Source organism: Amblyomma maculatum, chromosome 9 (assembly GCF_055883805.1).
Source record: "Amblyomma maculatum isolate TAMU_Amacu chromosome 9, ASM5588380v1, whole genome shotgun sequence".
Classification (NCBI taxonomy): Eukaryota; Metazoa; Arthropoda; class Arachnida; order Ixodida; family Ixodidae; genus Amblyomma; species Amblyomma maculatum.
In genome coordinates, this window is record NC_139352.1 from 17,448,472 (window position 1) to 17,472,784 (window position 24,313).

Below are 24,313 nucleotides of genomic sequence, written 5' to 3' on the forward strand. Positions count from 1 at the left end.
AAAAGCGTATTTAAACACCTGCCAGTGATGATCGCTTTGCCCAGACGAAGACAAGTCCACTTGTCGAAACGTTGGCTCGACCTGCGAACTGAGGCGTACCCATTTACCCTTGTTCAGTGCTTCTTCATACTGTGTAAACCATCTTCCTCTCGTTCTACCTAGACCAGATGAAAGCATACAAATCGCTAAAGTCCCATAGTTACTTCACTAGTGGCTGGGTAAAGAGCTGGCGAAGAAGCTCGGAGAAGACAAGGTGCTCCTACTTGGAGAGGTAAGCGCATAGCGCTTACTTCTCCTTTAATGTCTTCCAACTGCTTGTATGTAAAAATTAAGGCTCTGTGTCTCACTGGTTAGGAAGCTCGGCTGCCGGGCATGGGGTGCCGTACCGAGGTCCACCTTCGTGCCATACCCGAGAAGCGACGGGGCCCAGATGGGATTCGTCACTTCAAACAACTTTGCCGGCTTCCCTAAGAACGCAAAACAGTGGCTAAGTTAAGAGAGATTTCGCGGATACCGCGCACTCAACAGCCGAAAGTGATTATTTACCTGTAATGAAGTGCGCGCCACAGACTCGCAGATTGCGGTTCTCCGTGTCCAAACATGTAATGTGCGCCAGCCGCAAGCTGCGTCGCTTTAAACCAGCTCCTTCGTGCACTCGCGCTGATTCTCCACGATTTTCGGTACAGAGAAGAAGTTGCTGTTAGTTGGCTGTTTCCTCCCGCGGGTATCACTGCTGTTTGAGCAGTCAAATATCGCGCACATGACCATGGTGCCAACGCGCTTGCAATGACTACGGAAGAATGAGAGGTTCATAAGCATGGCGGACTCACATCCCAGAAACCCCTTTCTGTGACGTCAGTGCAAGCTATATATATGAGCCTGGGCGCCTGATTGTGATTGCAACAAAAGGAAACACCATCGCAGCAGCAAACCAGGCAGGGAAGGTGATATGCAGAAACAAGACATGCTTAAAAAATTTGCTGGGGTTTAGCTTTAGTTAAACCCCAGCAGTCGGGCAAAGCGAGCGAACACGCATTTTTTAGTCAGTTTTCACCTCTCCACATTCCGAAACATCTGGCGAGAGCGCAGCGCCCCACTCAGCGACGCCAGTCAACACCAGTGCCTCCACTCGGCAGTGTCACAGCTGTAGCTGCGGCGCGGCGTGGCGTGGCTACCGACCGGGTTTACCCGACGGCTTCAAGAGGGGGCCCATCTATGGTCGTTCTTGTTGCTATGGCAACAGCGCGCCATCTGCGGCGTGGCTACCGACCGGGTTTACCCGACGGCTTGAAGAGGGTCCCATCTGCGGTCGCTCTAAAGGTCAAACGTTGCTTCTGGCCGGGTTTACGCGGCGGGCTGAAACCTGGCGTAGTATTGCCTACGCTATAAAAACTGCTGGCATTTGGTTACTCATCAGGACCAGAATCAGTCATTGAAACAACTGTTCGCGCGGAGGTGATCTCGGAGGCCATGTTCGTTGACAAGTTACACCACTGGCTGCCGAGAGATGGCGACAGCGACGTAGGGTCACCCTCGCCAGGCGAGTGCCGGGTGCGCCGTGTTGCAAAGCGGTCCGAATAGCCACGTGCTACCGCTTTCTCGCTGTTTCGTGGACTGTTTTGCAGTGTGCAAGGTGATGCTTCTACTTTTCTCTGCCTTCGGGTGCTGCAAGAATACAGCGTAGCACCAACTGGTAAGTGCCAGCTTTGATTTGTCCTTCCGGCGATCACTGCGTAGTGTTCAGCTGCTTTGAGGCTTGTAAAAAATAGTGGCAACACTAAACACTGTGTTTATTAAGCGTCAATGCTGCAATAGTAATGTTAGATGTGCACCTGTGCTTTCTGGACTGCAATGCTAATTGCTTCCCTGCCTAGTTCGTCTGCGTAGTGTTAGATGAACTCCTGCGAAGCTTTTTTTTTTTTTTTTTTTTTTTGATGTATACGCTAACTACGAAATTTTGTGATAAAATAGAAACACAAGATTTACCTATTGTGAAGACTACTTTAAAGTGAGTTAGATCGAATTGTTCAAAGCCTATATTAGTTTTCCTTGTTAACTAAATCGCTGTTCCTCTCTAGCATCGGAAACCGCAAAACTCGTACTCAACCGCATTAAGGCCCGTGAAAAATGACAGCACAAGACGTGTGTTTATTACGCGTCAGTAAGGTAATATTAAATGTGCACGTGTATTATCTGGACTGCGATTCTAACTTCCTCCCTGGTTAGCTCGTCTGTATGGTATGTTACATATGCTCCAGCGCAGTACTTTTTGTTTCGCTAACGGCGCATTTCTGTGAAAAATAAAAACACCAGCTTTGCCTATTGTGACGATTATTTTGGAGTGATCGAAACAGAAAGATGCAACGCGTATATTTGTCTTTACTTGTTTTTCAAGTTAAAAAGAAAAAAAAACGTTTGTACGACGTGCTGAATCATTGAAAATAACAGCTGATACCAAAATTTTTCTCCTTACAGATCTCAATGGCATACTGCGATGCAGTTATTCCAATCATCTGTAAATCAAGCTGGCTTCTGAAGTGCTATCAGTGACAGAAGTCACCGTGAACATTTTTCCTTACTTGTGGCAACTATTCATCACACCACTTCTACATGGTACTCTTGTAGCACAATTGCTGTTGTGAAGTGTGTAAATAAATGCTGATGCCTTTCTTAAATTTTTGTTTGATTGCAGCGGAGACTAGCATTGTAATTTTTCTATTACCATTGGCGCTAGCGGAGCAGTCATGCAGTTTTTCGAGCCATGCGCAATTTCTTGAAACTGCCTGACATAAAATGTCATATAGCGTTGGTGTTATTGCCTAACAAGTATCATGATCACTTGTTATGCTTAGTGGATGTCGGCCTTACAAGCAAATATGCTGATCCATGCTTAGGAACAGTTATCCCGCTAGCGAACAGCGCTCCCGCCCCGCGCCGACGTTCGTACCCGTGCGCCTCGACACCTACGTCAGTGGCGCCCTCGGCGAGGGGAGCGACAGCGTCGCGCAACTTTACCCGACGGCGCCGCTCTATTGTTCGCGCGGCGCGTTGACAGGCACAAAGTATACCACGCTCACCACACACTGCGAACAAGCGTCCTAGAAAACACAGGAGACTCGTTAAAGAGTGCTGAGTGTAGCCTCAAAGACAAAACTTGCTTTACCAAATGGGGGAGAGTTGTGTTTTAAAACCAACGACAGGTCAGCCGGTTTCGACTTGGTCATCAGAAGCAACAAAGTTATGATCATCATCCTGTCCAATGCATGTTGGGTATGTGTGCCGGCGGAGGAGTAAGTTATGTGACCGCGCGATGTCAAAGTTCGATAATCTTGTGCAATCCTGGTAGTAAACATTGTTGAAATACTACACTATTGTGCATACAGTCGGCCCGACCATTCGCCGCTTCGCGGGACGATCGTACCTTTTATGTATTATGTTTTGGTGATCGACCGATCAAGCTTTGGCATCGATTGGTCGGCGGGTTGTGTAACGTCATGAGACCACAGACATGGCCGGGGTGAAAACAGATGCCAACTCGGTTGGCTTCTGTGAAATGAGAATCGGTACCGTGGTACCCTCGGATCCCGAATCATACACGCTACCCCTAGGTACGATGATGGACAGTAATATAAGTGCGCAACAAAGACGAGACAAAGAGGAGAAGTGGACAATGACGGTGATCTGCGCCGTCGTTATCCACTTCTCTTTGTCTCGTCTTTGTTGCGCACTTACATTACTGTCCATCATGGTTCACCAACTCGCCCAATCAGCCGTTCCCCTAGGTACGGCTTCGTTAAAGCGGAGTTTTATGTCCCGTTACCTTTTAAATAAATGTGGCCCCTTACGACTGTGTGCTAATGGACATGCTCAAAAATGTGCGTTAGTTCCCTGCGGATCGGCGCTTTGTCGCCGCGCGCTTTCCGTGGCCGATTATTCGTTAGCCTTTCTGGTGTATCGCCGTTTTTCTTCCAAAGAGTACGCTGGGCTCTACTATCGTCTCTTTTTGGGTTATTTGTCTTTTATCCGAAGTCTAGCTTCGACGTTTGCGTCCTGTTTCTTTACACTACACTTTACGAATTTATCTCTAGGGCTGGTTTTTCGTTAATGCTACAACGCTCTTACATTCGTCTCCCTCCAGTCATGCGGATATTTTTTTCTTGCTGCCATCTCAATGGAATTACTATGTCCAAATATTTATCATGCATTAATGACATCGTGTAGAAAGGAAGGGCATATACGGAAAATGCAACAGCGAGTTCACGTTTCGTTTACTGAGGACAATTTGTATGCACAGCAGGCGGGTTCCTGCAAATACCTGTAGATAAAAGCCCAGAATGCCAAAACCGGAGGCCGCAACTTGGTACGTTCCCGAAATGTGCTTTGACTTGCGAACAGACTATTAAGGCATGCACTGCTTCAATAATGACATACAATATATTTTATCTTCGCAGGGCGCCAAAGCATTGCAAATCGAGAACTCCGACTGGCCACGCAAGTATACGGAACAGCGCGCATGATCCATGCAGACAACACTGGGCTGTCTCCACTAAAGTTCCTTGATAATTTCTCCACATCGTTGTCTAGGAGCAAAGAGCCACATTTTCGCTAACTGTGCCAAAAGACGGTGAAAGGAAAAGAGGTGCACGTTAGACTAGGTCGCAATTCTTTCTCCTTGTAGGAAGATTACGTCTGAGATGAAATGAGTGAGCCAGTCATAAAGCAGCAATCCAACTCGCAATCAAACAATGAAAACCCCAATTAAACGCGAACAGCAAACATCAGTTCCCTTATATATCTATCTACATTATCAAAAATTAAGCATTATATACGGCTTATTTGTGCCGCCTATCCTGCACCCGGCCCGTCCACAGTTCGAGGCTTTCAGCATTAAGGCTTCAACTTCCTTTTGCGCTTGTGTCTCGGCCTGGGTGTCGTATCCTCAGTGTACTGCATGATTTTGAGCACGTCCTTGTCGGTCTCGGCCGTGCGAGCGTCGACGAGACCGTAGCTCGTTTCAGGAAGACCGAGCATCACGGCGACGCTGACCAACAGTGCCGAACCCAGGATGGCGAACTCGACATCCTCGCGGCTGGCCTCTTCGAACAGGGATAACGCCGAGGCGGCCACGGCACCCAGGCGGCCGAACGCGTAGGCACCGCACAGGACTGCGCAGCGTACACCGGTAGGGAAGAGCTCGGCCGCGTACAAGTACGCGGACGGCACCAGCACGCGGGCGCAGCACTGGGCGAACACCAGCAAGCCGTCGCTCACCAGGCGGGGCGTGGCGTTGATGGTGAAGCTGCGCAGGCAGCAAGTGCCGCCCATCAGAGACATGACAATGAGGAGTAGCTGCAGCCTGCATGGTAAATTTTGTGATGTAATGACCTAATGCAATACAGTAGGAAGCAATTCTCAAGAACTGAAAGAAAAATTTTCCTTAAAGTTGGCCGCCCTGACCAAAATCATACAGTGCTTTATTCCCCTGGCGTTACAGTCAATCGCCCTACACCTGACAGCGGCTGTTTCAAGATGCTAGAGATTTCCGGCGGTGTCGTGAAAGTAAATTCTCATGCCAATGAATAGACAGTGATCTTACAGGGGCACTTTATTCTCGTCCTTCTGCTTTGGTAAAGGCTGTTTCGGGATATGTCCTCGAAGAGCTAAGCGTGGGCCATGTGTGGCCACACCTTGTTCCTCAGAGCATGCACTGTTAGGCCACTGTATACATCGCGGTATGGTATCGTACGTGTCGTATACGAGTTTTAATGTCACAGTTAAAGCGACATCAATTATGAGGAATTCTGTGGTCGAAGGCAACAGTGATTTCGACCAAACAAAGCTTTTTACCGGTCGCAGTATATGCGGCATAGGCATGCTAAACTTTCAACTGAATCCAGACCAAAAGCGCTGGCCGCAGTCGCTAACGCATCACTTTCACATTTTCGCTAAGAACGAAGGCAGCCGTCGTGGCAACGCCTCTTGACGGCTAGCCATACAAATCACCCCAGATGCAGGCAATGCTGCCCTGACAAAGACGATCGTTTCAAGTCACGTGATTTTAATCCGCACCAAGTTGACCACTGTTTCCACAAGCTTTAACGCCGCTTTACAGTGTCGTGACTCGTTTGTAAGAAAAACGTGCAATGTCAAGATGGCCTCACCACTGAGGGTCACAACCGTTCTTCCTACATAGTTATCTCAACTTCCACCTTGCGTTTTACACCTTCCTTGCAACTCTGTTCAGGAAAGAGTTCTCGCCTCGCATGATGTGGATCGTTGTCACTGTTGTCACGTCTGATATACTATCTGAGGTCTTCAATTCTCGCTACAACCCATTAGACAGTGATAATTTAGAATACTCTAATAATTCTGATAAGACTTACTCGCCTCTTTATGCGCCGATATATTTCTCCGCGATGTCTAAATCGTTATCGCTCTTGACACATTTATTGTTTAGTGCTTTCAGGCTTCATCCATGCTGTTTTGTTCGCCAGGTTCTACAGACAAGAGCGCAAATGTCACTGTATAAGGACTATAAAAGCCTTTTCCGGGCTTATTAGATTTACTGGAGAGCTAATTAAGGCCTGCTCCTGCAATAAAAAAAAAGGCATTAGCATCGTTATCGAAATTTGTTGAAAATATAATTAAAAATTTTCACTCTTCCCCAAGCCTGGTTCGTTCCGTCTCCGACATTGCCTCACCTGCCCAAGGAGATGAGACCAATGTACATGGCTACGTAAGAAGGCGCAGACAGGATGGCGGCTAAGGCCTTAACTGTCGTGCTCTTGCGCATTCGTTCGCTCCAGGCGAGGCCGTAGATCCCCATCATCGTCAAGAAGGCCCCGGCCAACACTCGGACGATGTGACGGCTCCGGTTCACGTTGGGCGCAGCAAGAGCCGTTCCGATCAAGTTGGGGGTATTGCTGTGGGATAGCTCCGTCTTAACCTTGAGCACGGCTTGCTTGACCACCACTCGACTCACGTTGTTCATGGTGGCAGCCACAAGCATGACCGCCCTGGCCTCATCCACTCTAGATGTCACCAGCAGCCACACGGGGGACTCGTGCACGGCGCAGGTGCTAAGCAGTAGCAACACTGTTGGAGACAGGACGACCGCCTGCAGCAGAGACCATGAAAGCGGGAACGGTGCCAGTAAGAACAGCAGCATGTCCACGAGGAAGATACCCAGAGCGCATGAGATGCTGACGTAGAAGACGCGGTAGCTGAGCGGCGCCACTTCGTACAACAGGATGAGGCTGACCACGAAGATGGAGCTGGCGCAGGCCGAGTTCACAAACTTTGCCACCAGGTAAAACGAGTAGGTGCGCACGGTGCAGGTTGCCAAGGTGCCTGTTAGGACCATGGCAACACCTGTGAAGATGACGGTCTTTCGGCCTACTTTGTCCGCTACATAACCTGCGAGTGGCACGACCAGAAAGGCGCCGCCCATATAAACCGCGTTTCCCAGAGACAAGAGCCAGGACCTGCGGCACACCAGATTCCAGTAGGTTATCGCGGACTGGGCTGCGCGCGCTGGGTCGTAGTCCCAGACGTCGCACTCGTAGGTCTCGGTGTCGTTGGGCTGCCGCCCGGGCTGTGCGTAGGCGAGGCACTCGCTGTGGCGTCCTTCTTCGTCCACTGGAATGCCGATGTTCTTCCACTTAGGAGCGGAGAAATTGGCAAAGTGTGATGGCGACTGGCACCAGTGGTCCACGGGGCGTGTTAGGAGAGCGAAAGAGTGGTTGTGGCACTGCAGGACGACAAGAGCGACGATGGTGAAGCAGCATATGAGTCTCTGGAAGTCTCCGTGGCCGTAGATGGTAGTGTTTGGCTCCATTTGCTCGGCGCTTCCTTCTAGTTCGCAGCTAGGCACCTGAGAGTCTATCGGTAGTTCCTTCGGAACGGCCGTAATAGAGTCTTTGCGTTTCTTCCGCGTGCTCGAGGCCTTCCGAGGAGCCTTGGTGTTCATGGACGGTGCACACGAACGGGCAGATGAATGATATTACAGCTTTCGGCGGTCACTTTTCCGCTGAGCCGTGGAACAATAAGCGGCGCTACACAGGCGATCCCTTTCTCGAGCTGCGAGCACGAGACTTACACTGATGCTGATGCACGGTCCCGCGACAAAGAAGGGGCGAGTTACGAGAAATATGGGAGCCCGTTAAATTTGGCACACATTCGGACAATTAACCACACGGCATATCATTCTGTACTTGAACTATAAATAATAGAAACATGTATCCAGACGCGTAAAGTGCATTTAGCGTAGGCCATTAAATAAAAATTCTTAACGCTCATTAATGCGTTTTGGTGCGCGTAACACAGAAGCTCTAATGATTTACCTAAAGGGCACGAATTTGATACATTTGCGCACCATTTGAAAATCCTGTGTTCTTCGGGCATGTGAGTGTTGTGTATGCTTGAATTCTGGTTCACATTTTCTTTATTTGCCCCCTCCCCCGAGCAGCCAGCGAGGTTAACTAGATACCAGATAAACATAGTAAATGACTAGTGCCTCTACTCTCAACAAAATGAGTCCCGCGCATGCTTAATTTGCTGCGGATCTCGCTGTCACCCTTCGATGAATAACCATGAACACTCCATTAAACTTCAAGGATGTTTGTCGTGCGCGGTTGTAAAAAGCATAGTTTTGTATTGTTTTGCCGCCTATAGGCGAAAGCCTTTAAGCGCTCATACTCGCGGTGACCGTCTGGTTACATCCAAAGAAGAACCGCTGGTGATAAAAATTAGTTGTGGTTTAGCTCTGGAGAATAGATAACATGTAGCTGTTATTTACTTTTCTGTTGACGAATACTGGTAGGCTGCCATTCATGATCTGAGAGAACCTGCCTAATGTGTTCCATCCCAATGTAATTTTTCTAGTTATTTTTCTTTCAGGATCCGGATCTGCGGTTGCTGCCTGTCCCAAGTAGACGTATTTGTATACCACTTCCAGTGCTTCGCTATCGCCAATTGCTGCTCCTCTTCGAGGCTGTGGGACACGATTTTAGTCAACGTTCTGCTTTGACCTCATAGATAACCATCTTTCGCAATTCACCTGAGTTACTCAGCAAGATTATATCATCAACGAATCTCAGATTACCGAGCATTCTCCATGAACCCTTATTTCTAACTGTTCCCAATCCATCTCTCTGAATACTTCCTCTACGCATTAACGGTAAAAAGTACTGAAGAGAACACGCCCAGAATACCGGACCGCCAAACACTTCAATTCAATGGCGTTGCTATTAATGCACAACATCATGGGGCTGAGCTGGTTCGCTGTGCAGCCACGCGAAAACATATCGTTTGAGACCTCTACAAATCATGTCCAAACGGAAGCTGTTGACTGACCTCTGTTCAGAATGCGCGAACGCCTTTATGCGGTTGATCACTCAAGCGTGTGTATTTATAAAATTGTCAATTTAAATTTAGGCTTTACTCGCGTGAACAACAAATGCACCTAAATATTCAAAATAACGAAAACAGGAACAAAGATTAATACTCGGACACTTTATGCATAAAAATAAATGAAACTCGAAGTACTGCACCCCTCCCCCCCCCCCCCCACCTCCCTTTACACGTGCACAGACACACACTCAAAAATAGTTCCAAAAGCCCTGCCACTATGTGTTGTATCTCTTAAACAATAATCTTGTGTGAAAGCTACACCTAAGCATAGTGCATGTAGCAGTACTGGTGGTAGAAATTACGTAACTGGGAACGCATGGAGCTAACATACGCCAAATGTACTTTCAATGTGCAAACGCAAAAGCATTCGACTCTCATCGAAGTCGCGTATTAAAGCCGAGCCCAAGTGTGAGTCACTAACAGTTTTCAAATCTACGCCCCTCCAATTTTTGCCATTTCCATATTCAGTGCCCCATGTATTCCGTCAATGCAGTAATTATACCCAGGAAAGCTTTAAGGCAACATGCACTCACACAAATGCAGAAAATATAAAACTCTATTTACCTGTGATAAAATCACAAACTGAGTGCTCCATTCCAGATTCGTGTCTTTCTGCCAACGATGTATCAAGAGTATTCCGACATCAAAAATTCCTGATACAGCCTAGCAAAATTGCTTCGACGAAGTGCTGGTTGAAATGGGAACTATAGTCATGAGTAATGATATGGCTGCATGCTTAACTGTGCTCTACGTACCGTGTCCCCGCTGCAAGTCTCGAAAAGGCAAACTAGGAAAATATAGCTACATAAACTGCCATGAGCTCTCAGCTCATCAAGAGCTTAGAAACAAAACTTTAAATCATAAGCCGAATAAAGTGCACTTATTATTCAACTATAGTATCTATCCCAAACGCACGCTATGGAGAATACAACAAATTACAGAAGCGCGACATGATGAGGGTCTCTGAGACACTGCAAAAAAAAAAAAAAAAAAGCTGTACGTTCTCTGAGAGGAAGCGCTGATAGCACAGTTTAAGCACACGCAAGGCGGGTTTTTGCGCGTTGCTATGGGCACAGCTGGGCAGAAGCAGTGAGTACAAGTCACGTTCCAAGTACATGCCGGCTTCTTTCATTACTGACGACCGGGGACATTGTCCAAGATGACATTGCGACGCCTCGGTGTTGTGAAACCATCATCGGGCAGACAAAAAGCGCACACATTATGGCCAACAACCCCGATCCCTTTTGAGAGACTGTCATCAGGGCGTTTAAATGAAAACACGAAATCACAAACTATACATAAGGACTACACATCACGAGGCAGCATGCGACTTTACTCGTGAAACCCCACAAACGCAAAGCGTTTTTAAGTACGTTAGTAAAGTGGGATCTCTTGCCGATGTCAAAGCTATACATTATCCACGCACTAAAAGCATAGGCATGACAGTTTTTTTGTGTCTGGATTTGTGTAATTCATTCTGGAACCTTGTGGGTCAAAAACAGTCAATTCAATGTATTCGCTGAAACGTGAAAATAATTTTAAACTGAAATTTCTGCAGTGATTATTCATGGCGTATAGCATAGGGTGATTATAAAACAGGTAGAGCAGTTTACGGCTGCAACAATCCAGGTTTGGATACTAAATTCAATTCTAAGCTTGCATTCCAGCATTACGGGTTTTCTTTTCCCTTCTTTCTACGCTTGGGGGACCTGTGAATAGGCGTCGCGTCCGGAGTCCCCTGCACAACCCTGATAATCTGCGCCTCTGTCGACCCGCACGCCAAGGCACAGACGGCTACGCCGTGGCTAGTCTCTGGCAGCCGGAGCAGGGCGGCGAGGGCCACGAACACCGCCGAGCCCATGATGGCGAACTCGAGGTCCTCGCGGCCGACCTCTCCCAGCAGGGAAAGCACAGATGCCGCCACTGCACCCAAGCGACCGCACGCGTAGGCTCCGCACAGGACGACGCAGCGGACGTCCGTCGGGAAAAGCTCGGCCAGGTACAGGTAGCCGACTGGAACCATGACCCGGGAACTGCAGTAGGCGAGCAGGAGGAGGGCGTCCCCCACCATGCGAGGATTGGCGTAGATGGCGATGCCGAACAATGAACAGGTGCCGCCCAGTAGAGCCATGACCGCCACCAGCAGCTGCAGTCTGCGTAGCAGTTTTCAGGTCAGAAAAAAAAAAAAAAGAAAAAAGCCCGTCAAGGGCCTTGAAAATATTTTACAACGTCCACTGTGCTATACGCGACCAGAACGAGTGAAGTGTATGTTGTGGGGGACTATTAAGCGCCGATACGTATTTCGGGGACATCAAGCTCAGCATTTTAGGGTATGACGTGGCAGCGTTGATGGCAGGCGTCTGTGGACCCTTGCGGATCTTTTATTTAAGCTTTTTGTCACTCCCTTCATTCGAGCCTCTCAGATTATCTCTCACATACCCATTGACATACTGTCGTAAGGTGCCACATTATCTGCAAGACCAACCGACATGTGCAAGACCAACCGGCGCGCATGTGGTAGCCCGTCTGACGCGGGATCAATGGGTCCAGTTTTTCATTCCGATTTTATTCTCACACTTCATAGGAGCCTGGCAGCTCTTGCCAAATCAATCATGTCATGCGGGATCATGACGTCACACAACTCACCGACAAATCAGTGACCGGCCATGTTATACGCCAACTATCACTTGCCGCATGCTGATTATTTCGGCTCACAGCGCCGAGGATGGATTTTCAGGAGAATTTAACGCAGCAGCTAAAACAGAAAGAAAAGTTGTGCTGGTGGTTACGCAAAAAAAAAGCAGATAATTATATTCATCCAATGCTAAGTCAGCCCCATATTTTCTCGAGATCTGTAATAGCTCTTGATTTTAGTGCCAAAGAATTTTTTGGCTCAATGGGCGGCGTGGACCGAGCCCGTCATCAAAGGTATATATCATCAAAAGTTTATCCACGACTGCATATCATCAATTGCATAGGTAATTAATATAACAGTTGATTAGGATATATCTAGATAGTACATGAATAATTAAGTCAGTGAAATGTTTAAATGACCGACTGATTAACTGATCGAATGAAACTGTGGGAAGAGTGAGTCCTGAAGAGCTGTTTTAGAGCGTGTCCACGCGAATAATTAGGTATAGTTTGACAAGACTTGCAATCCAATCTAATTTGAGTATGGCCAACTCAGTGGGGACTTGAAAATTTAGGCGGCCCAACCCAAAGTTGGTCCCGTGACGCGCAAATTCAGAATTTGATCTATGGAAAAGGAAACTATAAGCATTGGTACTAAGTGACGATACGCGAAGAACTGATAACGGAACTATAGACGCAGAGCTCGCAATGCTTTCGCATTTCTGTCCGTAAGCAGACTTAAATGCATCCCACTCTCACGTGCGTGGGTATCGAAGTTTTCTTGACATTTCCCATCATCGCAAGTTACCGCAACAACGTCAAAGGTAGCGTTTTTCGCAAAATCCGCCGTAGGCGTTGTAAGCGAGAAATCCCGATTACACCTCTGGCAGGCAAGGGAGATGGCACGCGCAGACTGGTCGTGGAGTTGTGCGGCGTAATGAAACAAGGAATGGCCGAGTTCGCAGGAGTTTCCAAGCCGGCCAGCTCCTTTTAGATGGGAATTGAGGCCGCCTACCCTTGGATCTGAGTCAAGTAAGCTACTCCTAGGCCACGCAGGCACATTCGTACGGCTTTATTAAAGCAGGCACTCGTATAAATTTGTAAGGTAGACTCATGTGAGGGCCATTTGCAAACTATAGCGTTAAATGCCCCGTTTACCGAAAATCCGGCGTTGGCGTTTTGAACCAAAAATCACGAGAATGGCGCTGGCAGGCGGTAGCTGGCAGCTGATGTGGTCAGGCACCATGTTGGACGTATAGGTTGCCTGAAATCACGTTTGGCAGAAGCTGCCAACTCGATCCTCTCCTTTCACATGGGAGGGTGATATCAGAATCAGCCTGTCAGGACCTTTGCATTCAGGTATGTCACACAGGCACGTTCATGCGGCTTGCTTAAAGCGAGGCTTTAAGCAAGCCGCATGAACGTGCTGGTAGCTGTACTGTATGAACGTACTGGTAGCCGTATAAACGGCTGGTAGCCTACGCTACCGCTTCATATCCTTAAAGGCCGATCTTAAGTGTCCTCCACTAGTGTAGCAAAACACTATCGGGGGTATTGCATTTCTGGTACACTGGTGTAGCTGGCGTATAGGTTAAAAAATGGCCCTATGACGTGGTAACCTACTGTATGCTAATGTGTATGCGTGATGTAATAAAGGAATAAGTTAAGGTATTAGGCGAGTAGCAATGTTCATGTGCGCGAACAAAGATTCGCAAATAAAACCGCAGACGGGTGATATTAATGTTGTCTTTTCACATGCCTTTAAAGACTCAGCTTAAGCGCGCTCTCAGTTTTTGACCCACCTGCCCAAGGAGACGAGCGCCAGGTACATGGCCACGTACGAAGGCGCGGACAGGACAGTCGCCAGGAATTGTATTGTGGTGTCATTCCGCATTCTGTTGCTCCAGGACAAGCCGTAGACGCCGAGCATCAGCGCAAATGACGCGAAGAACACTTTGCCAACGTAGGCGCCTCCTTCGAAGTTGTCCATGAGAGAAGACGAACGCTGCACGTTGGCGTCCTCGGCGCTGCTCATCTGGCTTCTGACCTTCAACATGGCCTGCTTAGCTACGGACCGATTCATGTCGTTCATTTTGGCAGCTTTGAGCATGACCGCCTCAGCATCTTCCAACCTGGCTGCCGCCAGGAGCCAGAGGGGGGACTCGAACACGACGCATGGACCGATCAGCAGGAATGCAGTGGGAGACAGAACGATTCCCTGAAGAATGTACCAGGACAGTGGAAGCGGCGCCAAAATGAGCAGGAAAACGTCGACGAGAAAGACGCCAAGCGAGCTGGAGACAGTGATGTAGAGGACACGATAGTTCAGAGGTGCCACTTCGTACATCAGGATGAGGCTGACCACGAATATGGAACTGGCACAGGCCGAGTTCACGAAGCTTGCTATAAGGTACGCACCGTAGGAACGCGCGACGCAGGTGCACACGGTACTGGACAAGAGCACCGCAACGCTCGACATGATGACGGTCTCTCGTCCAAATATGTCTGCAGCGATTCCAGCGAACGGCACGAGCAAAAGGGCACCGCTCATGAAGACCGCGTTGCCTATAGATACCAGCCACGACCTGCGGCAGACCAAGTTCCAGAAGCTTCTGGCAGTGCGTGAGCTACGCACCGAATCGTAGTCCCATGCGTCACACTCGTAGGTCTCGGTGTCGTTAGACTGACTACCGGGTTGTGCGTAGGTGAGGCAATGGCTGGGGCGTCCTTTTTCATCCACTGGAACACCGACATTCTTCCATGCGGACACGGAGAGGTCGGCGAAAGCGGCCGGCGGCCGGCACCAGTGGTCCACGGGGCGTGTTATGAGGGTGAAGACCCGACTGTGGCACTGTACCACGACGAGCGAGACGGTGGCGAAGCAACATATGACCCTCTGGAAGTGTCCGTGGCCGTAGACAGTCGTACCAAGCGGCGACCGGCCCACAGAACCAGGAGAGCCATTGAAAGCTTGTTCGGGGTTCGGCAGCTCGGCCCCTTTGAGTCTCCCCCATGAAGTGAATGGCATAGTACTGACCTGTACGCAACCAGGGACCGTGATAAGCGCAATAGTTGTCTGCAGTCCCTGAATACCGAGGACAGAACGAAGCGGTCAGTCTGTGCTGAGGCGCTGTTCTACTTCGCGAGCGCACGAGCGCAAGATCGATGGTGATGAGGAACTAGCAGGCTACGCGTGATGAAATTTATAAAAATCGCGCATTTTTTTCAGTACTGCACCACACTATTGGCCAGCAAGCCAGGCCTGGTTGGGCTACAAACCCAGCAAACTTTAGTCGAGCATAGGGTCATTCCTTTCAATTTGAGAAAGAGGCGGTATTTGTTCGCGAGCAGTTTCTGTTTCGGTTTGGCACAGTAGGTGGGCGTGGGTCATCTGCGGACGCACGTTGCGCGCTGGCCGTCATACGTTTAATCCATCCCTAAAAACGCTGGCGAGCTTGACCACGTATTTTCGCTAGAGGCTGGCACTGCACCTCATTCTTGTTTCGTAGATCGTCGTGTTGTTAATGGAAGAAACGTCGAGCTCCTGCCTTATTTGTAAGAGGGGTATAGTTGCAAAGTGAGGCCACAAAGGGGGCAGGGAGAAAGATATGCGAGAAACAATTTCATCACGATGGAACAAAGAGTCCACGAACATGGAAGCTTGTGGTGCTCCTGTTATAGTGTCACATAGCTTATGGCAGCCAAGTGAGTGAAGCAAAATGACTTGTGCAAGCATATTGCCGCACGATACTGATGGAAAGGCATGTCCAGGTAAAATTCGAAGGCAGTGGACTAAGTGGAATGCAGCCGAGACGAGCATTGTCCCTGCACAGCATCATGACGCGATGCTATCACTGCAACTCATAATATCACCCAAACTAATACAAGCTGCTCTAGATTCTCGTGATACTGCCATTTACCGCTGGTAGTGCCGAAAGATTGTTTCCAGGTCTGTGGCTACTGAAGGATCACTTTCTATGATGGAATGAGAACACTTGGTACTGCTATATGCTCATCTAAAGATTGCTGTAGCAGCTTCAGCTGTAGTCGATTGCTTCGAAAAAGTGCGACGGACAGATTTTTCACTGTAATAATTGCTTTTAACTCGTTATATAATAAAAAATTTACCTTTGTATTATTTTGAATCGACGGTCACCTCAAATACGAAACCAGGAGCTTCGTCCGTCTCGTAATATGAAATATCACGCACAGATCAATGTGCATATTGTTTTCTTTATTATTATTATTATTATTATTATTATTATTATTATTATTATTATTATTATTATTATTATTATTATTATTGCATACAGTAGCGCACACCCGACCCCATATCGTTCGTCCGAAGTCACACCCGAACAAATTTGCTGCCTATGCTATGGCTGGCCTTGTCGGCATCGCAAATGTCTTCCTAAATAATCAACAGGACTCGAAACTTTTGTGTTGCTATGTGGTAGCAGTGTTCAGGCCATTCTAAAACTATGTGGTTCAGCCCTATCGCCTTAGCGAACAATATACATTTTTTCACCTGATTTATTTCTCCACATTTATTATTGGTCTCGCCACCAAAGACCGCTACGTCATCTACGTTCGGTCGTCGCTATCTCTGTTGCCCCACTTTCCGCCTAGCAGTTTAATCTGGTTTATGATTTCATATATCCCAACAACGTCAACTATTTGCCAGTGTTGGAGCATTTTCCATCGCCATATACGTATTTGATTCCGAGCAGTGAAGGAGTAACCACTATAGCCAAACGCGCGAGTTGGTGAAACATTGAAGCGCAAACCGCACAAAAGTTAAATGGGAGCAAAATACAAACACAGGAGCAGAAGAACCACAGGAACCACGAGCAGTGGCCGGTATTTTCGTTAGTCAACTTGATTAGGCTTTCTATCTCCGCATGCCAGGCTCATTTTTATTGCTGGAATTTCGGCTATTTATACTACCCATCCGGAAAGTACATCCTCAGCACTGCAACGATACTGCGGTGACGGACACTCTTTAAATTTATACTGTCTTGCTATCTTCAACTGAATCTACTTTGTGTCGACAGGTTTTGGATCTCGAGCATTCTCAGATCGCGAAATTAAAGTTTCTGGGAGTTCCTGGTGACTGCGGAATTCCAGTGAATGAGGTCTCAAAGGAGATGCCCTCGACCGGCGTGACAAGATCAGCCGGAACTCAGCTACCTGTAATGACAGAAGGGGAGGCCGTTTGGTGCCCAGCTTTCGCCGGTTCACGCCAGAGTAAGAGTTGAAATGAGAGGTAGCAAACAAAACAAATTTTATACAGCAAGAACACGATTCAGAAGAATTCACATTAATACTTAAACACACAGACAGCAGGCTCACAAAAAGAAGGCACGCATCTTGAAGAGGCTCTATGCAACACAGAGGCTTCATAACAATAAACAATATTCGAGAGTCAGAACAAATACACCAAAATGTTCACCGGGCACTGTCGCAGACCGATGTCTGGAGAGTCACAATGTGGTCGTCCCGTAGACGTGCGCTGTTTCCTCGCAGATATGTAGGCTTTCCGAACAGCGGGTTGACCCCGGGATCCCAGCTCTACTCCTTGATGACTCACTGCACCTCTCGCTAGCTTGTCGAAGTGTGTGTGTGTGTGTGTGTGTGTGTGTGTGTGTGTGTGTGTGTGTGTGTGTGTGTGTGTGTGTGTGTGTGTGTGTGTGTGTGTGTGTGTGTGTGTGTGTGTGTGTGTGTGTGTGTGTGTGTGTGTGTGTGTGTGTGTGTGTGTGTGTGAAGGGGGTGTGGGTGGGGTTGAATGAAGAGTTAAAAGAGAAAAGTATATGGGCCTGTGACTTGTTTCAGCGTCACCACCACTGCCAGCATGTATATAGAAGGAGGAAAGGGCAGAGGGGAGAAGAAATTAGTAGAAAAGAAAAAGTCGCACGCAGATGAAGTCGCAGGAAAGCCGACATCCTGCAGCAAGGCGTCCGAACACGTCTCTTGAAGGAAGCCTAGGAGGGCCCGGAGCGCCCATGAAGATTTGTGGCCACAGGGGAAGAGGAGGTCTGCCGAGTTTCGAGAAGGGAGGCCCAGTTACTGATAGGTTGACCCAAGGCGAGGACGCTAGACACTGAACGAAGAGCAATCGTCGAAGAGGTGGCCAATGGTTTCCTCGGCGTGAGAGCAGTGCCGCATTCTGCAGAGGGCACCAGGCCATTTCTGTGGAGGCATGGTCCGGTACAGGAGCAGCCACCTCGAAGGCGGAAGAGCAGGGATCTCTTCTGTCATGTGAGGTCACTGGATGGCAGCGGTAGTGGGGGGTGCCTTCTGCCATTATGTTGTCAGGATGGTCCCGCAGCAGCAGGCGCTCGAAGGTCCCTCTGGCGACGTTCAGGGGGCTCACGGCGGTATATAGGGTTAGGCAGCCATGTGAAGCCTTTGCCACAGTGTCAGCAGCCTCGTTCCCGGGAATTCCAGAGTGGCCGAGGCTCCAGCCAGAGTCGACAGCCCCGGGAGGCCAACTGGTCGAGTCGGGCAGCCAGCTTGCGGATTATGGGCAGACGGGAACGCCGGTTCTGGAGAAACTGAAGGCGGGCTTGGAGTCCGTCATGATGACAGCTGCGCAGAATGCAAGGTTGTCGTCTAGGATGTCGGCTTCCGGATGAATTGCCACCATCTCCAGCAGCAACATAACCTCAATTTATAGCACCGCGTGACTACGCTGGGTGAGTCATCGCCGACACCGAGTGATATGAGGGGGCGGTGACGACAACGCGCGCAGGGCTATGTGCTCTCCTCGTGCGGAGAGTAGGCATGCATCTCCAATCTTCTCAAGCATTCTACGCAGACGCCGCGAGCGCTTCTTTCGAGCCACACTGACTTAACGAAAATGTGCACCGAATTAGTTACACATGCACCGTTTTCCATTACTCGCCTACCTCCTCTTATGGGTGGGTGCGCGCTTCATAATATTTTGTTGGTCGAATCACTCAATTTCGTCCACGTTGACGACTTCCGGCATTCGCGGTGCAAACGGAACCAAGGCAGTGCCTTTCAGGTCAATGCAAGCTGTGTTCCTGACCTGTCAAATGCAGGATTCCTCCACTTAACTAAATTCTATATTTACATGCATAGATCTGGCTGTTCTACCTCAGCAATGCGTTCATTCTGAAATGAATCCTAGATGTTGGATCATTTCATCTTAGCCTGTCGCCGTTTCACCTCCCACCGAAAACCTTTGCTGGAAAGTATTTTTACAAAATGCATATCTCTGACTGTTGAAAATTTGCTCTCGTTTGGCGATACTCAGTTAGGTTTTAGCAACGGGACAGCTTACTATGATCTTCACAAATTCTTTGTCTCTTAAAGGATTCCCTGCTGAATGTACTGATTCGGGTTACTCCCCTTTCAGTCACTTATCGGCTAGAAATTAATCTATTTTTTATCAATAGAGTTTTCTTGGCAATCCCATAATATATTATTTTGTTACAATTGCGTGCACTCTATAATCTATTTTTGCCGCTTACTTGTGTGACCAATCCCTCTCATGGTTATGTGCAGTTTCCAAGGGTGCAATGAAATAATTGTGCGTAGCCCTGCTGTCCTTTCTTTACCCCAAGCAGTTAGCTGCTGCACAAGCTCGGTCTATAAAGGCAAGCTGATCTTCCAGCATCGGCCTGGTCAAGGCCGCCTCCTACTTCTCCATTGCGAGATGTACGGCTAGGTTAGGGTGGCATATGGCCGACATAGTATGAAATAGAAAAACCTTGTCGCTACAATGTGGACAGTTATACTCATATGCGGAGGAATGAATTTGTGAGATATATACAAGCAGAGAAAGGTGCCTACATGTCCGAAGCTGGTCAAGTCTGTCGCGGCGGATGGTGTCGTCTCATACTTTCCCTTATGTGCTCCAGTAATACGTGATACCACTGCGGTTCAGGCTCCAGCAGCCACGATTCAGCACTAGCACGGTAATTGCGGCTTCAAGCGACGGCGTCAGCCGAGTGGTTCGTGCAGGGCCTCGCCTGTCGTGGTGCTCATCATATCTGATGTTTGTCTCTAGAGCTTGCTCACCCCGTGGTAACGAATGATTTGCATGATCGTTTTTCTTCATTAAAGTAATTCATACATACTTGCTGCAAGTCGAAGGCATTGCCCAAAGACCTTCCCAGTACGTTTCCGATGGATATCTCTAAGCAGCAGTGACCTCCGCAGCGTCGGTGAGTTTGTAGCCGCGACGGTGGCGATATCGATGTACGCAGAACGCCTATGCAGCTCACGTCCGCTATTCTTGACATTCGTTTTCTGAGACCAAGTGCATATATGTTGCGAAGTCTAGATTGTGCAGGATATCCTAATTTCGTCTGTGGCGCCTATACCTGTGTTCTCGAGGGGATCACGTAGCCGATTCTTCCTGATGTTCTAGGTAGTTGGTTAATCCGAGGTCCGTCACTTCAGTGGTTTCCTTCGAGAGGCCCAAGGGTATCTTATAGGCTTTGCGAAGTCGGTCTTCTACGATTTTTTACTGAACAGTCAACTTACGGCAGACTACGCGGCCCTGCTGACGGCCAAGGCTAGGGACAGCCTCAAAATATCTTCTTGCTTAAACTCTCCTTGCTGTTCGTTACTCTCGCGATCATGCGCATCACTTGGACCGTGACTGTGGTTCGGAGTCTGAACGTATCGTTTACTCTGTGGTTATAACGTATACAGTACTTGCATCGTCTTTACTTCGGGAACGATTTGCACGTGAAGAGTGGCAGCCAGCTCGAGTCATTGTCTCATCTTTTGCTGCGTAATCTGGTTATTTTTTACTTGTTCGGCAAGCAAAATATGCCATGTTGTTGGCTTACATGTCACGCAGTCCACCTCGTCCTGGAGCAGGTCGTTCTTTTCCGCCTTGAACCATCGCTGACTTACACAGTAATGTCGCCATGTCCGATGTGTCCTGAATGTGTCCATCCAATCCGATAGCTCAGGCTTGGCAGTATCGAAGATAATCGCTGCGCCTTAATTGCAAGGTGTCTGTCCTATTCGACCTTGACATAGCTGTTTATCTTCTGACCTCATCCTTGTCGATTCAGTCCCCCGGAGGATGCGTCGTTACTTATGTTGTCAAAATCCCTCTTTGAATCACGGCCCATGACAGTTTTCGCCGTGAGATGGAATCCTGGTATATTTCTTTGGTGAGAAGGAGGACGTCCTGAGCCCCCAGATGGGTGCATAAGTCGAACATAATCTTGGATTGTAGGATATTCCAATCAAGATAAACGTGGAGCCAGGTGAGCAAATTACTTGATCGTATAGCTTGCCGATCGAGGCTGGGCCGCAGGTTCGCGAAGTCCCGTTTATTCCCAAGCTTGGGAATGACCAAGATTTCCGCATGTTCACATTCCTGAGCATAAAAATGCATAATTAGGTACGTACTACGTTTGTAATTACCTTATATAAGTACCTTATTTTTGCTTATAAAATAGGAGCAAAGACTCTCTGATCCGCCTTCGTAGCAAGCCTTTACAGCCCATTGCTCACACCTTTACTGGAGACGACGCGGATCTGTACGCGGAGTGTACAATAGCCCGAAGAATCGAACTGAACTCTCCCGTTACCGAGTACGAAGTTTGTGCTGCATTTTATGCAGCAACCGAGAGCGTCCTCGGGTGGCGTTAAGATTGACAGTTCGACTATACGAGACGTAAGGAGTGTCCACATTAAACAACTGACCAGCTGCGTGAAGGAGCTCAGTTGTTTAATATGGACACTCCCTACGTCTCGTATCAATCTGTCAATCTTAACGTGTCAATCTTAACGCCAACTGTCAACCTTAACGCCACCCGAGGACGCTCTCGGTTGCTTCATAAAATGCAGCACAAACTTCGTACTCGGTAACGGGAGTGTTTAGTTCGATTCTTCGGGCTATTGTACACTGAAGAGTCGATGGAGTAATAACTTGTGGCAATGTAACCTGCAAATGAGCTTCTGCGCAATAGATCCGCGTCGTCTCCAGTAAAGGTGTGAGCAATGGGCATTAAAGGCTTGCTACGAAGGCGGATCAGAGTCTTTGCTCCTATTTTATAAGCAAAAATAAGGTAATTACAAACGTAGTACGTACCTAATTATGCATTTTTTTTCACGTAGTCCCCACACCGCTCTAGACATTTGTGCCATCGCAGCACTAAATTTGAGATGCTCTTGTGGTAGAATTCGTTCAGCTGATGTGGAACCACCGTCGAACTGCTGTCTTGTCTTCATCCTTGTACGATCGCCGTACTGCCAGGAACTTCTCGAGTGCACTGAAAACATGCAAATCACTACAGGCGAGGTCCAGACTATGGTGGGTGGTCCAACATCTCGCACTGAAATGACCCGATCTTGTCGGCGGTTCTGATTGCTATATGGGGCCTCATATTGTTCTGGGAGATAATCGCGTTGTTCACATCGAGAATCCTCGGTATTTTTAAGTGAAAGCTTCGCTACGGTAGGTTTCTTCGAGCCATCGGGTATGCACGGTTTTCACCTTGAGGGAGATTCAGAGGTCAAACCTTTGTGTTAAGCCTGGTGGTCGCCATGTGACTTTGAGGCATAGTCACGTAGGCCAACAAGTGGCCCGTGATCACTGTCAAGGTCATGCGAGGTGACGTCAATGTGACGTGGAAGTAAAGGGGGCTAGAGGGGAGATACGTGTATAAATAGGAGCCCTCGGGCTCCTGTCTAAATTACAACACTGCGCGAGATAGAGTGCATCGGAATGCGAAGAACGCACGTCGGAATGAGGCCCTGAAAAGGTGGCATGCCGAAGAAACGCACAATGTGTTTAATCCAAGCTTGGCGATGAGCGTATAGCCATCTACATGAAGCGACCGGATCTGGGCTAGGTACATACGTCGGAGCGATGGCCGTGGCTCCAAAATTGGTGCAGGCTTCGGCCTTGCAGCGGAAGGGGTGGCAGATGAAAAGGCCGCAGTTGAATACCACGGTACGGGGTAGCTCGTGCCGACGAGGTGAACAAGGTGGATCGTGTGCGTCCCATCTGTCTTGCGTCGGCAATGGCGTGGGTGCATGTACTCTGTCCGGCCATGATCGTGTCACGAATTAACTAGTACTAGTTATGCCCAATGACTAAATAGTCAATAACCAGTACTAACTAGTCATGGGTAATAGACATTTTTACTTGGGCGTGCGCAGTGACGAGTACACAGCGACGATGCGGGTAACGAATGCGCATGCCAGACCCGTACGTAACGCGGGCTGCCTTGCGGGCGCACCCATGCATCAAATCCCGGCGCGCAAAATGGCGGCGCCCTGGCCGTCGACTTCGGAATAAATACACCTCGCCGCTGCTTTCTCCGACGCGATAGCCTACTCTAAGTGGTGGCGTTCTCTTCTCTTCCACTCACTCTCACCCACACGACAGGGTATAAGTTACAAATATCCCCAGTTTTGTAGTTAACTTCGCGAATTTCAAGCTGTGTATGGCGTGTTGCACAATTAGAGGCGCGATGTAGAATGCTTCTCCCAGTTAAACCGCGGAATCCTCGCAGTTCAAATTTTGCACATAAATGGTACTTTGTTGCTAGTATTTTTTAATACCAAATTTGTTTGGGGTACTTGCCTGATTCGATCAAAAGAAGTCAGATGTTCTCATCTTATGCGGCGGCGACGACGCCAGACGAGCCGCTGCCCCAGCAATGGTACTGGTGGCGCCACCTCATGCTGCTTACAACTCAAACCTTCTGCCAGAAACGTTCGCCCACTCTTTTCCTGCCACAGAGTTGTAGCAGCATGAGGTGGCGCCACAAGTACCATCGCTGGGGAAGCGACTCGTTTGGCGTCGTCGCCGCCGCATAAGATGGGAACATTTCACTTCTTTTGATCGAATCAGGCAAGTACCCCAAACAAATTTCGCATTAAAAAATACTAGCGACAAAATGCCCTTCTTGTATACCTGTCTGCATACTTTCGATTGTTTTAGCTTCTACAAATATGTACAGAGTCCAGCTCCCCACTCTACTGAACCAACTTTTCTTCTCTCAATTTTTTTCACACATTTGTGTGTCTATACCTATGTTGCTGGACTTAATCACCAATTTTCCCCTTGGCACTGATTACTCACTTCAAATTCCACATGCTAGCCACAAATCTTGACTTTAAGGCATTCTTGTTTTCTGTAAAAAGGAAATCTGAGAAGTCTCGAACATTTTAAAATTTTGACTACCATGTGGGAGTGGATTAATTCCTTCCCAAATAGTAAGCTGCTCTACAGAGCCTAGAACTACTGGTGTCATCTTTGGGTTCA

The 24,313-nt window shown here is 48.4% G+C and overlaps 2 protein-coding genes across 2 annotated transcripts; both read right to left on the minus strand.

Moving 5' to 3' along the window:
• Window positions 1-4,791: 4,791 nt before the first annotated feature.
• Window positions 4,792-7,969, minus strand: LOC146178457 (organic cation transporter protein-like). The gene is made up of 2 exons (XM_084579976.1): window positions 6,702-7,969; window positions 4,792-5,356 (listed from the first exon to the last, which is right to left on the minus strand). The coding sequence occupies exons 1-2, from the start codon at window positions 7,967-7,969 to the stop codon at window positions 4,888-4,890; spliced, it is 1,737 nt and encodes a 578-aa protein (XP_084436102.1). The 3' UTR covers window positions 4,792-4,887.
• Window positions 7,970-10,806: 2,837 nt separating this feature from the next.
• Window positions 10,807-15,073, minus strand: LOC146178458 (organic cation transporter protein-like). The gene is made up of 2 exons (XM_084579977.1): window positions 13,848-15,073; window positions 10,807-11,564 (listed from the first exon to the last, which is right to left on the minus strand). The coding sequence occupies exons 1-2, from the start codon at window positions 15,071-15,073 to the stop codon at window positions 11,081-11,083; spliced, it is 1,710 nt and encodes a 569-aa protein (XP_084436103.1). The 3' UTR covers window positions 10,807-11,080.
• Window positions 15,074-24,313: the final 9,240 nt, after the last annotated feature.

Bases quoted from the DNA above. Each gene is read 5' to 3' on its own strand.
- LOC146178457 (XM_084579976.1), bottom strand. From the start codon at position 7,969: ATGAACACCAAGGCTCCTCGGAAGGCCTCGAGCACGCGGAAGAAACGC. The intron at 5,357-6,701 runs GTGAGGCAATGT...TTTACCATGCAG, and splicing joins GGTCTCATCTCCTTGGGCAG to GCTGCAGCTACTCCTCATTG.
- LOC146178458 (XM_084579977.1), bottom strand. From the start codon at position 15,073: ATGCCATTCACTTCATGGGGGAGACTCAAAGGGGCCGAGCTGCCGAAC. The intron at 11,565-13,847 runs GTGGGTCAAAAA...ACTGCTACGCAG, and splicing joins GCGCTCGTCTCCTTGGGCAG to ACTGCAGCTGCTGGTGGCGG.